At 40.0% G+C, this 14,632-nt stretch overlaps 1 protein-coding gene across 1 annotated transcript in view; it reads right to left on the bottom strand.

Moving 5' to 3' along the window:
* The window catches only part of LOC108798250 (histone H3-like centromeric protein A), a 17,826-nt gene extending 3,633 nt beyond the window's left edge, over positions 1-14,193 (bottom strand). Inside the window, exons 1-3 of the mRNA XM_018569983.1 lie at positions 14,112-14,193; positions 9,620-9,762; positions 382-459 (exon numbers count right to left, since the gene is read on the bottom strand). Coding sequence (XP_018425485.1) covers positions 382-459; positions 9,620-9,762; positions 14,112-14,193 — 303 coding nt within the window. The remainder of the gene's footprint in view (positions 1-381; positions 460-9,619; positions 9,763-14,111) is intronic.
* Positions 14,194-14,632: the final 439 nt, after the last annotated feature.

The raw sequence follows: 14,632 nt of genomic DNA, 5'->3' as shown, positions 1-14,632 counted from the left end.
TGTGTAAATTAACAGTCTCTCCCCCTATTCATAGTCCTCTATAAGCAGTCTGTGTAAATTAACACTCTCTCCCCCTATTCATAGTCCTCTACAAGCAGTCTGTGTAAATTAACAGTCTCTCCCCCTATTCATAGTCCTCTACAAGCAGTCTCTGTAAATTAACACCCTCTCCCCCTATTCATAGTCCTCTACAAGCAGGAAGACACAGAGCAGGGCCCAGCGAGGAGGAGGTAAACCATCTTAGTTCGTTATGTTTCGGTGGCCGAAATTTCGGTGCATAGTTCTAACCCTTCCCTACTCTACTCTAGCCAAAACCAAAAAGAAATATGGCTTTAGATCCACTTCAATAAACGTTTGTGTTGGCTATGACAAAATACTGACCTCTTGTAATGCCATGATTGCCATTCTTTGCCACATGTATGGCACACCACAAGTAAACTCCATGCAGACTTCTCTCACCTGCACAAGCATAAAAACAAAAATACACATAAATGATACAAAACAAAAAAGGAGAACAATAATAAATAATAATAAATCACCCTGCCCACTCCACTCATTTCCTGGCTGATGTCCAGATACCGTCCCAAAAGGAACCCTCTTGCTTCTCTCCCCGCGCCATCACATCCAGGACTCTCCCGATCTTAGGAATTCCCTTCCACATGCTGCTCAGCAATCTTCCTCTAAGACTATATGTGCTTCTAACATACATTTGACATGTTATTCACCTGTAAAAGTCTCCCTTGTGTAGACATCGAAAATCCCCAAGACTGCTGCTGTCATCTTGGATGCAATGTCAGCACCTCCAGCACACTTAGTGCTGTCTCTCAAGTGATACTCTATAGCAGGGGTAGGCAAACTCCAGCCCTCTAGCTCTGGTAGAACTAGAAATCCCAGCATTCATCTGCCTCGGAGTCATGCCTGTGGTTGTTTGAGTCTTGCAATGCCTCATGGGATTTGTAGTGCTGCCACAGCTCATCTGCCTCCCTTCTATTCAATTCGCGGTGGGGACACTGGGAAATGATGGAGTACGGAGGATGGGGTTTGTAGAATGCCTTTCTGGTATGTTCCTTTAATCACACCATGTGGAGGAAAAGGTTTATATGATTGTCTCATGAGAACCTATTAAGTCATACAAAACATCAAGGATAAAGATCCCTACTTCCATCTATGTATGTGCATAAAGATTAGTGCCTCTATCCATAGATATATACCCCATAGACCCATGTATTGAATATACAGTATCTCACAGAAGTGAGTACACCCCTCATATTTTTGTAAATATTTTATTATATCATTTCATGTGACAAACACAGAAGAAATGACACTTTGCTACAATGTAAAGTAGTGAGTGTACAGCTTGTATATCAGTTTACATTTGCTTCCAGTGACCAGTATGAGAGAGTGAGAGCGATAACACTAAATTTAACACATCTGCTCCCCAGTCACACCTGAGACCTTGTAACACTAACGCGTCACATGACACCGGGGAGGGAAAATGGCTAATTGGGCCCAATTTGGATATTTTCACTTAGGGGTGTACTCACTTTTGTTGCCAGTGGTTTAGACATTAATGGCTGTGTGTGTTGAGTTATTTTGAGGTGACAGCAAATGTAAACTGATATACAAGCTGTACACTCACTACTTTACATTGTAGCAAAGCGTCATTTGTTCTGTGTCGTCACATTCAATTATATAATATAATATTTACAAAAATGTGAGGAGTGTACTCAATTCCGTGAGATACTGTATACACAATATTACTCTGTGTGCATCTATACAAAATGTGAAATTATCAGCCCTTTTATCCTTTTTAATTTAAAGGGGGTGAGGTGGAGTGCACGAGTCCGGGTTATTTATTTTGGAAAATTGACTTGGAGGATCTGGAGAATTGTCTACCCAATCCAAAGAATGTCCCAGACTTGCCGAGACTCTGACATTGCATGGAAATTTTGGTTTCTAAAATTGTAAAGTAGAAAATATACAATTCTTTTTTTCTATAAATATTAAAAGGTCAGAAAGATAGAAATGTCGGATCTATGGAGTTCGTCATGGGATGGGTTAATGGTGAATGTAGAAAATAATTGTTCAAGTCAACGGACAAGGGAGTCAGAATTATGCACTTTTATGTTCAAGCTTAACAGATTGTTGGAGAAAAAGTCGCAATGCTTCTGGCATAGAAAATTCTTTGAGAGATATGTGGAAGAAGGGTTCAGCCCATGGGGTCTTCGTATACAAATTTTCCCCAATGTCAGAAATATAGACCAAGATCTAACTTACAAAGATGTTCACTAAACATGGAAATTATAAATGGTCACTATCAAAAGGAGTTTTCCACTATCAATGAGGAAATAAAGACATTGTATTCCTCCTATGCAACACTGGGATCCCTACCAAACTTTGAAAATAGGGAGGAGATGTTATTCTATATAGAAGGCTTCAATAAGGATATATTTCAGAAAAAGGATCAGAAGTTTATACGGGATAAATTGGTCTATTGCACTGGGCAGGCGTATAAATGGACACAAAGTCATTTAGTATATAAGAAACTAGGCCAACAGAATTTCCATGGTGAATATAGTGATGATACGGCTTCAAACTCGTCAACTCAAACATCTTCTCTTCTACAGATGCAAAGGAAATCTGATGTAGCGCATCGGCATTCAAGAAGTTTAGAGGAGGTGGGTCACATGGTGATGGATCGCATGGTAAGAGAAAATGGGGCACCCCACATGTAGATAGCAAATTTCAGGAGATGGAGAGATAGATAGATAGATAGATAGATAGATAGATAGATAGATAGATAGATAGATAGATAGATAGATAGATAGATGGATGAGAATGCATATTTCAGACACCCACAGGGCTTGAAAAATAGACGTAGCGTCTGCTTGGCTGTTGACAGAGCTGGTCTCTCACAATGGAAGGTGCCTTCTAAACAGACCAAACTGGTTTTTGACAATGGTATGGCTGTCCTGTATTGTTTCCCCATTATTCGTATCACAATGGGATCTGTTATTGGGAAACCTTGTGTAAACAATCACACCTAGATCGGTCAAGGCTTATTCTACATTGAATACTGATGGCAATTTATTATACAACACTGCCACCTTGAGGTGGGAAAGTGAAATACATCATATTTTTATCTCTGATACAAGTTTACCACATTATTATCTCTGATACAAGTTTTGAGGGGCAACACCCACAAGTGGGATGCCATTTTCTCTGAATAAAAGCCAGCAGCCAAAAAGAGAGAGATGGACTTCAGAAGAGGCAAGAGAGGACATCACTCTGACTAAAAGTGGACTCATCATGGAACTCTAAAACAAAGGACTTCAACGAGAAGCCATTTTCCTGCGAACGCTTAATTGCCAAGAAGTCCTGTTCTTTACGGGAATATGCAGCCTCTAAGCTAAGTACTATTTTAGTGTTTCCGCTCTTAGAAACCATTACATGTACTAGAAGGGTTGTGTAGTGGGTGCATGGGATTGTTTGTTTGTTTGTAGCAGCCTGTAGGTTACGTTTGTTTTTTCCTGTAACTAAGTTTGTATATGCAGCATTTTCGCCAAATAAAGTACTTTAAATGCTACTGGGTAAGTTTCCTTGAGCTTTACTGCAAGAAAAGACAACAAAATAGAAATTAAAGTTTTGCCAAGCTTTAAATTTGGGCTCGTCCTTGGGATAAGCTTTACATCCATGGGATTTGTAGTCTAGAGCATTACAATGGAACAGGCTTATATACAACAAAATGACTCAGAACACAGTACACAACAACAACAACAACAACAACAGGAAGATAGACAAGAGAGGAGATTAGATGACATTCAGAGCACACTAAGTAGTCCTTTTTGAGAGACACGACAAAAAACAGATTCCAAAAAAATGGGCAACCTAGATTTGTTCCTGATGCTCCCGGGAACGAGGAACACCTGGAAATAATCAATCTTTCAGGTCATGAGCTCTCTGAGGCAGAGGCCCAGGTTCTGAAACTTAGATTAAGTTTCTGCCCCACTCAAAATCTAGATCTCTTTGAAATTATTAAAGATGTACACTTATTTGCGAGAAACCTAAGTCATGTATGACAAAGAACAGGAACCCCTGGATCTGATTGTACAAAACCCAAAAGGCGGGGGTTATACAATAAATGATTTCCGTGCCCTTCGTGACTTAATGTAGCTGTGGGAGGAAGGAAATTCTGAACAAACTGAACAAATGGAAAGCCAAGATAGGGAGGGTAAAACTGAAAGTGAGGGGTTGATAAGCACCCCAAAAAATATATCTCAGAAATTTCCATATCTTCACGGTAACTCAAATATCTGGGCTTTTCTACAGCAAACAACAAAGGATATGGAAAAATTGATCGGTAGGAAAGGCTTTCTGATAAGGGTGGTAACATTGTTTTGATGGACTGCTCTTATTATGAACAGGTGTGCAGAAACATTAGGAGTAATAGAGAATGGTATAAGAAAATAACCAAACAAGAAAATGATGCTTTTAACTCGGAATTTGTATCTATTATATACCAAGCTTATGTGAAGACACTAATTGATAAAAAAATACCCTAGACTATTTAGATGTAAAACATCCTAAAACTCCCTGTTTCTGCGCATTGCCAAAGGTCCATAAAGATCTGCTAAATCCACCTGGATGCCCGATTGTTTCTGGAATCGGATGTCAATCTGAACGGCCGAGTGTTTTTCTATATGAGTACTTAAGACCACATGTGACTTCACTTCATTCGTATCTAAAAGACACCATTGAATTATTGAAGCTAGTTGATGATCTCAGCCTACCAAACGAATGTTGGCTGGTGGCACTGGACATTGAGGCTTTGTATAACAGCATTCCACACATGAAAGGAATTGAGATAATTAAGACATTTTTGCATGAACGTCCACAAGTGGGATTACAATAAGTTTGTTGTTGACCTACTGCTGTTTATATTGACCCGTAATGTGTTTCTTTTTGGGGGACTCCCTCTACCTCCAGGTGCAGGGGGTAGTGATGGGCACATATTGTGCTCCATCGTATTCCAACCTGTACCTGGGGGGGTTGGAAGTGCTCTCTGTTCTCAGATGATAGTGCACAAGCGACGCTATATCATGATGTACTACTCATTTGGTCAGGAACTAAATTAAGCCTGGCTGGATTGATCATGTTTTTGGATCTGTAGCCAAGAGAAAGTAACATTTTTTGATGTAATAATAACTTTGCAAGAAGGCAACTATCTTACAACTAGATTATTTATAAAAGGAGTTTGTGGGGAACACCCTGCTACATGCAGAGAGTGGACACCCGCTCTTCCTTAAAAATAACTTACCTTACAGCCAATATCTGAGACTCAAAAGGAATTGTTCAAAAATTGAGGGAAGCGAAGACGTTGCAAACTTAGACAGAGTGGTTATAGTAGGAAAGTCCTCAAGAAGGCATACAATAGAGTAAAAACTAAGGATATAGCAGAAATACTATATGGGAAAGGATCTAGGAAGGCAGCAACATCCCAAAGACAGACTGTTAAGATGGTAACTCGATATTCACACAGTCATGCACTGGTTAGGAGATGTCTGGAACACTATTGGCATCTCCTCACGAGTGACAGGAAGATAAAAAAAGTTTGTAAAAAATTCCCCTGTGCTAGCATTTAGAAAAGCCAGAACTCTACGGGATCGGATGACTCAGAGCTTCCATCGACCAAAGGAGGCAGAGACGAGATGTTGGGAGGAAGGCTTACGCAGGTGTGGGAAATGTGATCACTGTATGTGGTTTATGGAGGACAATGTGATTCAGCTACCAAATAGAATAAATGGTTTCTTAAACATAGTGTGAACTGTCAGACTAAAAATATTATTTAACATACTGCAAATGTTGGCCCACTATGTGGGCAAAACCCTAAGAATTTATGATCATGTGTATTTAACTCAGAATGGGAAGCTTACAACTCCAATCAGCCACCATACAGGCTTGCGACACAACTTTGACTCCAGCTATCTAAACTTTTATATTTTGGATTACATACATAAATGTGAGAGAGGAGGTGATGTAGATAAGAGATTATTACAGGTAGAGGCACGATGGATTTTGTGTTTAAAATCCAACATTATTTCAGGTTTTAAAGAAATTTTGAGCTATAGACCCTTTTTGAAATGAGATAGTGGATTTGAACATTATTAGTGCTATGACTGTTTGTTGATTTGTTGAAATAAATATATCGAACATCAAAAAATGTATGGTAACTAAATTAGAGCCCATTATAGATAGGTACATGTAGGCTGTACATAATATATTGGTTTATGCACCTATGCATGTATATAGAAAAATTGGAAGTACGGACAACATGGATCTGTACTGATTGATTTGTATTTATATTGCTTAATAGAATGATTTCTTGAAATTGTATGTGTGATTTCTAGAGGTGCACCAAAATGGAAATTTGAAAACCGAAATAAAAAAAAATGTCAGGCCGAAACCGAAAATGTTTTTTATTTACTTTTTTTTCAAATTTTTTAAATATTTTATGGTTATCTATTTTTTTTAAACTTTTTAATTTTTTTATATTTATCTATTATTATTTCTTTATTTTTACTTTTAGGGGCTTTGGGGGAATATTGGAGGTCTAAACATACACCTGATTTTTCCCTTTTAAAATAGAAAAAGAGATTGAGGACACAGAGTTCTCAATCTCTTTTCTGCAGCCCCAGTTATCAATGAACAGGAATCCTCTATGAGTGTTCCTGTTCATTCATAACATGAGGACATTGTGTGTTTACTATAACCACAACTATGAATGAACAGGAGGTGATGAACACTCATTCATAAAAATAAACAATAAGGTGATCAGCGCCAGTAAGTGTAATGTGAAAATATGAGCTGCCAAGCACTAAGGCTATAACTAAATATCTGGAAAATGTGAAAAACAATATTGTGCCGAGCTAATTATCATACACATCTAATACATTGAAACATATATAAGTGAATCACATATATGAGCCTTCAAACAATTGAGGCATAAAAATAACCACACACAAATGAAAGCAATAAAGACAAAAAGAGTCCCAGGAAAAAACAAAAGCAAAACAATGGTGATTGTGCAAAAAAAAAAAATACTTCAGATGATTCGCAGCCAATTTGCATATAACTCTCAGGTAAGGATAATCACACAATGCAGGCAGACCTTCACCTCCGCCCAGTGAGTGATGACAACAAGTGAGTGCTCACCTGGGGAGGTAGACCCACAGAGCTAGGTCAAATGCGCTTTTTCCCTTCTTAATGGGGGAGGGAAGGCCATGTTATGCACCTATGCATGTATATAGAAAAATTGGAAGTACGGACAACATGGATCTGTACTGATTGATTTGTATTTATATTGCTTAATAGAATGATTTCTTGAAATTGTATGTGTGATTTCTAGAGGTGCACCAAAATGGAAATTTGAAAACCGAAATAAAAAAAAATGTCAGGCCGAAACCGAAAATGTTTTTTATTTACTTTTTTTTCAAATTTTTTAAATATTTTATGGTTATCTATTTTTTTTAAACTTTTTAATTTTTTTATATTTATCTATTATTATTTCTTTATTTTTACTTTTAGGGGCTTTGGGGGAATATTGGAGGTCTAAACATACACCTGATTTTTCCCTTTTAAAATAGAAAAAGAGATTGAGGACACAGAGTTCTCAATCTCTTTTCTGCAGCCCCAGTTATCAATGAACAGGAATCCTCTATGAGTGTTCCTGTTCATTCATAACATGAGGACATTGTGTGTTTACTATAACCACAACTATGAATGAACAGGAGGTGATGAACACTCATTCATAAAAATAAACAATAAGGTGATCAGCGCCAGTAAGTGTAATGTGAAAATATGAGCTGCCAAGCACTAAGGCTATAACTAAATATCTGGAAAATGTGAAAAACAATATTGTGCCGAGCTAATTATCATACACATCTAATACATTGAAACATATATAAGTGAATCACATATATGAGCCTTCAAACAATTGAGGCATAAAAATAACCACACACAAATGAAAGCAATAAAGACAAAAAGAGTCCCAGGAAAAAACAAAAGCAAAACAATGGTGATTGTGCAAAAAAAAAAAATACTTCAGATGATTCGCAGCCAATCTGCATATAACTCTCAGGTAAGGATAATCACACAATGCAGGCAGACCTTCACCTCCGCCCAGTGAGTGATGACAACAAGTGAGTGCTCACCTGGGGAGGTAGACCCACAGAGCTAGGTCAAATGCGCTTTTTCCCTTCTTAATGGGGGAGGGAAGGCCATGCACAGAAAAGGCGATAAGGTCTCCTCAGATCACAGGTATCAGCATAAATCCAAGACGAAAGAGAAAAAGGACAAGGACATAGTGCGTAACGTCCAATAAAATGCAATTTTTTTAAATAAAAAATGGTGTAAACAGTACCGGCATTGGGTATTGCTGGATCAAACCAGCATGGCAAATGGCAGCAAAGCGATGGAACAACCCGTTCGTCCGGCTCAGCTCAGAGACGCCGGCCGCTCACAGCACTCTCCTCCCGCAGCGCTCGGCCGGCTGTCACTTTCTCTCCTCCCTGTGCCTCCTCCGGCTATATGGGATGCACCACTAAGTATGAGTGGTTGCGATCCATCTCTCTCCCCTTCTGGATGGGGTGGAGAAAGGGAGATAGCGTCCCTGGTTGCCGGCATATCTTGCCGCCTATAACTGGGCTGTGGGAACATTCGCATTGGTGTCCACACCGCTGCTGACGTTACACGCTCACAGCGTGTATGGGCGTCTCCTGCCGGTGGGGATAATATAAAGAGGACACACGCCAATTCTATCTATGGAGGAGGAGGAAAAGGACGACATTCATATAACATGTAAGTGACATGTTATTCGAGGTGATTTGAGGATCTACAGCCGAGTGATACACAAATAAGATACATTTTTGTTAATAGTTAAGGAACTTGAATGTATTTTTAAGAGTTTAGTGTCACTTTAATATTTTGGCAGATGTCACATCACAGTTCCTTATACCTCTTAGGGACTCTCTTGGTGATATCTCTGCACTGAGTTACGGGGACAGCCAACCTGCAGTGCCAATTTTGATGGGTTCACACCATCGCTGCTGGGTTTTATTTATCTAAAGAGTGCATGTAAAGCAAAACCTTCTTTGTATTAGTTTTGCAGAGGCGGAAGGGGATAGAACCTCTGGCAGAATGTATTGCTGTGTGTCTCTGTTGGGGAGATAGTTATCGTCATTGTTGAGCCTGAAGAATGGGACCCTGTGTGACCCCGAAAGCGCTTGTTTTGGTGTGCTGATGACATCTAACTACAGTTATTGTCTGGCTGCGCCATCCCCAGTCACTAAGAGCAGACAATCCCCCCGCGAGCTGTCATTCCTGGAACAAAAAGTTCCAGAAATCCAAAATGTTACAGTTGTCATTGGAACAGGAAAGGAGGTGGGAAGTCTATTATTGGGGAAACCTGTTCTGGTGACAAATGTCTAAGGGGGGATTTTGCCACAGCTTGCTGCCGTCTCTGTGGGACAGAAAATGAAGCAAAAACAGTACACAATGTGTAGGACCCACCTAATTTGTATCGCCCTGTACACAGCCAATAAACCATCAACGATACACTCACCAGTCTGGCGAAGGGGGCTGTTTTTAGTAACAGATCTGTTGACTTTTGATATTTTCTTATCTCCATGAGTGCTCGTGTTCCTGGCCGATAACGACGCACAGGTTTACGGGGTTTGACTTGTTGCTTCTTGCTTGTTGTCGCTGCTGTGTTGTAAAATTATCATCAATATTTTATAGGCTACATTCGTACTAGGGGTGATTAGATGAATTTATAATGGTTTTCTAAATGCATATACTGTATATGCATCTAATGATTTCCAATGGATCGATTCACACCTTGCGCTTAGATACTTCTATCTGCAGTCAGTTTAGCCGTGTTTAGAAAAGCAAGACGTCAGGTGACTCCAGTAATTGTTTTACACATCTAAACACAAGATGCGTTTATTTGCTAAAAATCTTATTGGCTACTTCAATGGAATGTTTCAATGGAATGTTTCATTCATTCAATTGAATGAATGACAGATGCATCTAAAAGCATATGCATGTAAACGCATGTCATTTTAAGTGGCAAGTGTGAATGGAGCCTTAAAGTAGCATTAAACTTTTTTTCCAAGAACGAATTTAGATGAAACAAATATACATTTCCCAGCAAAGTATTTCTTTACATTTTTGCAGAAGCACTTACAGTCATCATGTTAAATGAACAAATGGATCCAACTCTCTCAGCTTTAATTCCCTGAACTTCCTGTCCAGGACAAAATCACAAGGGACAGCACAGTCTGCAGCAGCCATCCACCTACTAGCATGGAGAAGGCAGAAGTGGGGATCAGGGAAGTAGCTTGCCTTGCTGTGCGTTTGTGAAACCATACAGCTTACTAGCACACACAGGGGTGGCTCCTTAGGAACCTGCAAGGGAAAGGAGCCATCCTAAAACACAATGTGAGGGCTAGTGCTTAGGGGACCAGCTGATTCTGCAGGAAGCTAAAACTTTTACACATTAAAGAGCAGCATCCATTGCAAGTGATTTCATCAGCATTCAAAATAGCTTAAAAACATTTTGTACAAAAGGTTTGTGGTCACGTCCTTTATTATCTGGTGCCACACCCCCGAGATAATTCGAAAAAATAAGAGAGATAGTGGGGCTTTAAGGGCACCAACTGACAAGTCCAATAAGTCACAAAGTACTTTAAAGAGAGTATATATAATGTTTTTAGATACAAAAAATTTAAAACCATGATTAAAATGTAAGGTGAAAAAAGGAGATGACCTCCAAATACCGATCACTTCCCCATATAGACCTGCTCAAAATATTACATACAATTAATTTAAATTAGATGTACATAGATCAAATTAAATGCTGCATAGATAATTAATGAGACAATGCAATTGAGTTGTATTCATAGGCATATAAGGTCTTAGCTGGGAGCTGTGGAGTGGATGATATTCTCAACGCGTTTCGCGCATCTAGCGCTTCGTCAGGAGGTGGAGGGAAATCGAATTCAATCATAAAGGAGTAACATAAGGTATATATCTTGGTACAGTATTTACATTAACAACATACACAAATCGCTTCATAAATGTCTGCTAGTCTTACCCACCGGAAGGCAGGGCCCGTGGGTGAACTTCCGAGTAGAATGGCGGAATTCACTATGTCCTGTCACCAGAGGTCTATTGCCTTTCTAGACGTCCAGATTGGGGTGGATAATGATGAGCTAATTTACACCAATCGTTATAGAAAAGATACAGCGGGGAACACTATCTTAAATGCATCAAGTGCCCACCCTCTGCCTCTAAAAAACAGTATCGCCCATGGGCCCTGCCTTCCGGTGGGTAAGACCAGCAGACATTTATGAAGCGATTTGTGTATGTTGTTGTCAAGGCTGGACCAGTGCTAAGTATCTAACTGGATCACAGCTGCGGAACCGATGGGGTCTTTGTTGGATAAGGAAGTTCAGTGAGCGACTCCCAGTTACATTAACTGCTAGAGGGAGATCGCACTCACCATATACTTCCTGTTAGGCTGGAGTGATGAATAAGCTAGGATGCTATAAAGGTAGTACCCCTTACCCCACACTCATATGCGGCAAGCTGTACATGTGCGGTACCAGCGTGCGGAGTATCAAATGGGGAGACAAGCAGTAAGAGTAGCTAAGGGTTAATCTCTAGCAAACAGAGCAGATGCATATATAGGACATGTAGGCAGAGCCAATGGGGAGGTAAATGGCAGGTTATTCAGCAACAGACAATTAGATGCACCACTATGCAGTTTTATCAGCAGGTAGCAAGCATGGGGGCAATATGTGGACAGATCTAATCCTCTCCAATATTAGACTCATCAGCAGACAACAGACTTTAGCACTATCACAACCCTTCAAGGGTTAATATGGCAGTTTTAGAGGTTGTGTCAGTCCTACGTCTCTTTAGCAGGTATAGCCAACTGAAGGAGATGCAATCCAGATCAGCTGGGAACGCTTACAGGGTGTGTGTGTGAGAGAACGCCGAGCGACGAACCAGCTGACCTTTTACCTTGGTAGCCGCGCCCCGTGGGAGGAGCCGCCGTGACGTCACGCACGAGACGACCCTTCGCTGGAGCGCGGGGACACGCCGAGTAAGTCTGTGACAGTTGTTAATGTAAATATTGTACCAAGATTTATATCTTATGTTACTCGTTTATGATGGAATTCGATTTCCCTCCACCTCCTGACGAAGCGCTAGATGCGCGAAACGCGTTGAGAATATCATCCACTCCACAGCTCCCAGCTAAGACCTTATATGCCTATGAATACAACTCAATTGCATTGTCTCATTAATTATCTATGCAGCATTTAATTTGATCTATGTACATCCAATTTAAATGAATTGTATGTAATACTTTGAGCAGGTCTATATGGGGAAGTGAGCGGTATTTGGTGGTTGTCTCCTTTTTCACCTTACAAATTAATCATGGCTTTGAATTTTTTGTATTTAATAAAACATTATACTGTATATACTCTCTTTAAAGTACTTTGTGACTTATTGGACTTGTCAGTTGGTGCCCTTAAAGCCCCACTATCTCTCTTATTTTTTCAAATTAAAAACATTTTGACCTTAATATCACTTTAAATTGTATTCAAACCTAAACAATAAACATATTTGCTTCCTTTGGGTCTGATAAATATATCATCAAAAGCATTTTGTTTTATCTGTGCTAACAAGAACCTGCGTTATCTCAAGGAATCCAATTAGACCTCCCAGTTCTTATCATAAAGTGATTAGTGCCTATGTTGTACAGAGTGGGGGTGGTTGAGCAGTTTAGCAATAAATTAAGGTTTGTGCTTAACGAAGTGTAACCCTTACCTGCTACCGAAGGCTTATTGCCCTTAGTGAAGGTTTACAAACACTGTACAAAAGCTCAGTCTTTGACAGCCAGCTGCAAGTTCCAGCTGCCATTGAAAGCCTTGTTAAACGCAGCAGCGGGAATGCAAGTAGAGATGGGCAGGCATGCTATGTACGACCTGTGTACCTTGATGAAATTATTTTGTGCATCTGTACCATGCTTAATGTCTGCAACTGGTTAAAGTGGATCAAAACTCAAAAGTAAATATTTGCTGTCTTATAGGGAACGCCTAGTAATGCTATTCGTGCCTAATACTTCTGAAAAATAGTAGAGCCCTTCCTGGCATGTGACTGTACCTGCAGACTCATAGCTGAATCCAGCTCAAAAGAGGCAACTCCAGGGACACGCTTCGGCTTTTCTTCCTTTTATTTGCAGCTTACATAGGGTTACGAATAGTTAAACTTTGCCAACTACTGTTTCACGTGTGCTGCATGCTTTCTGAAAGCATCATGTATACACGCAGTGGAGTCAGGATCACAAGACTAGTTAAAGCAACATTAAAGTCACACCCCCCCAATGCTGCTTTAAGGACTTACCTTAATAGATGCCTCTTGATCTGATCATCTTCTGCCTTCCACTTGTTTTCAGGAGTCTCTCTAGCCCTGCTGCCGGTCTCTGATCCAGCACTGACTGCTGCATCTCCTGGGTCCCGCGGAGTCTGTCCGACGTGCACGCTCCCAGCTGCGTACATTGACTTACCCTGTGTCTCTCCTCTTCTCCCGGCCGAAGATCTCTACGGCAAATGCGCCTGCCCCGTCATCCTTTACGGGCGCTCGAGAATCTTCAGAAGGGAGTATGCGGCGGAGACACAGGTAAGTAATTACCTATTTGGTAACTTTTTATTTTTCTTTGTACGTTTTTGCATATATCTACTGCTTGCTAGCAGTATATATATGTAAAAACAAAAGTGACTTTAATTCTACTTTAAACACAATTACAAATCCTTTGACAGACAAAATAGTTTGTGGACATAGTTACCATAAATTGAGCTGTTTAAAGTTCGGCTTTAAAGAGACCGCCTTGAACGGGCAAGTTTTCTTGTAAAGGAAATCCCCTTGCCCACTGATACTCACCCTCCCTCCCCAGGTTCCGCTGCTATTTCATTCCTTTGCCAGTACCCCCGAGTCCTAACAGTGTGAAAGCTCCCACAAAATATCGATTTAGATCTTATTCTTACGTGGGGATGGTGGAGGTGGTGGCACTCTCTTAGGAGGTGTTGACTTGCGGCGAGATGACGAGGATTTGTCAAGAGGTTTCATTCTGGCTGTACACAATTTAGATAGGCTAGACCCTACAAAGACAGGGAAGGAGACAAAGTTAGAGGGTAACCTTATGTGGGTTAGTTTTAGATCTAGATGGGTTTTTTTCTGTGTGTGGTTTACACACACACACACACACACACACACACACACACACACACTTAGTTTTACAGATAATCATTTGATTAATTGTAACAGGATTCAGGAGCACTATGGCTTAGCTAAACAGAAAACATAAATGCAGCTGGTTTTAAAGAGGAACGTTATCCAGATCTTTAAATAGACAAACACACCTTTAGAAATGTTTAGTAATGACAATCTACAAACACATACTTCTAAATAATGGTCAACTTTTTATTCTTTGCATACGTTATTTCTCTTTTCCAGTCTTCTCACAGTGGCCATGTTTATGTAGGGCAGATTAATATATTTTCCTTTA

The sequence above is a fragment of the Nanorana parkeri genome, unplaced genomic scaffold, assembly GCF_000935625.1.
Source record: "Nanorana parkeri isolate BGI_ZX_2015 unplaced genomic scaffold, ASM93562v1 scaffold1439, whole genome shotgun sequence".
NCBI classification, from domain to species: Eukaryota; Metazoa; Chordata; class Amphibia; order Anura; family Dicroglossidae; genus Nanorana; species Nanorana parkeri.
The sequence above is the reverse complement of the archived record's forward strand: the minus strand, read 5'-3'. Positions and strand labels throughout refer to the sequence as shown.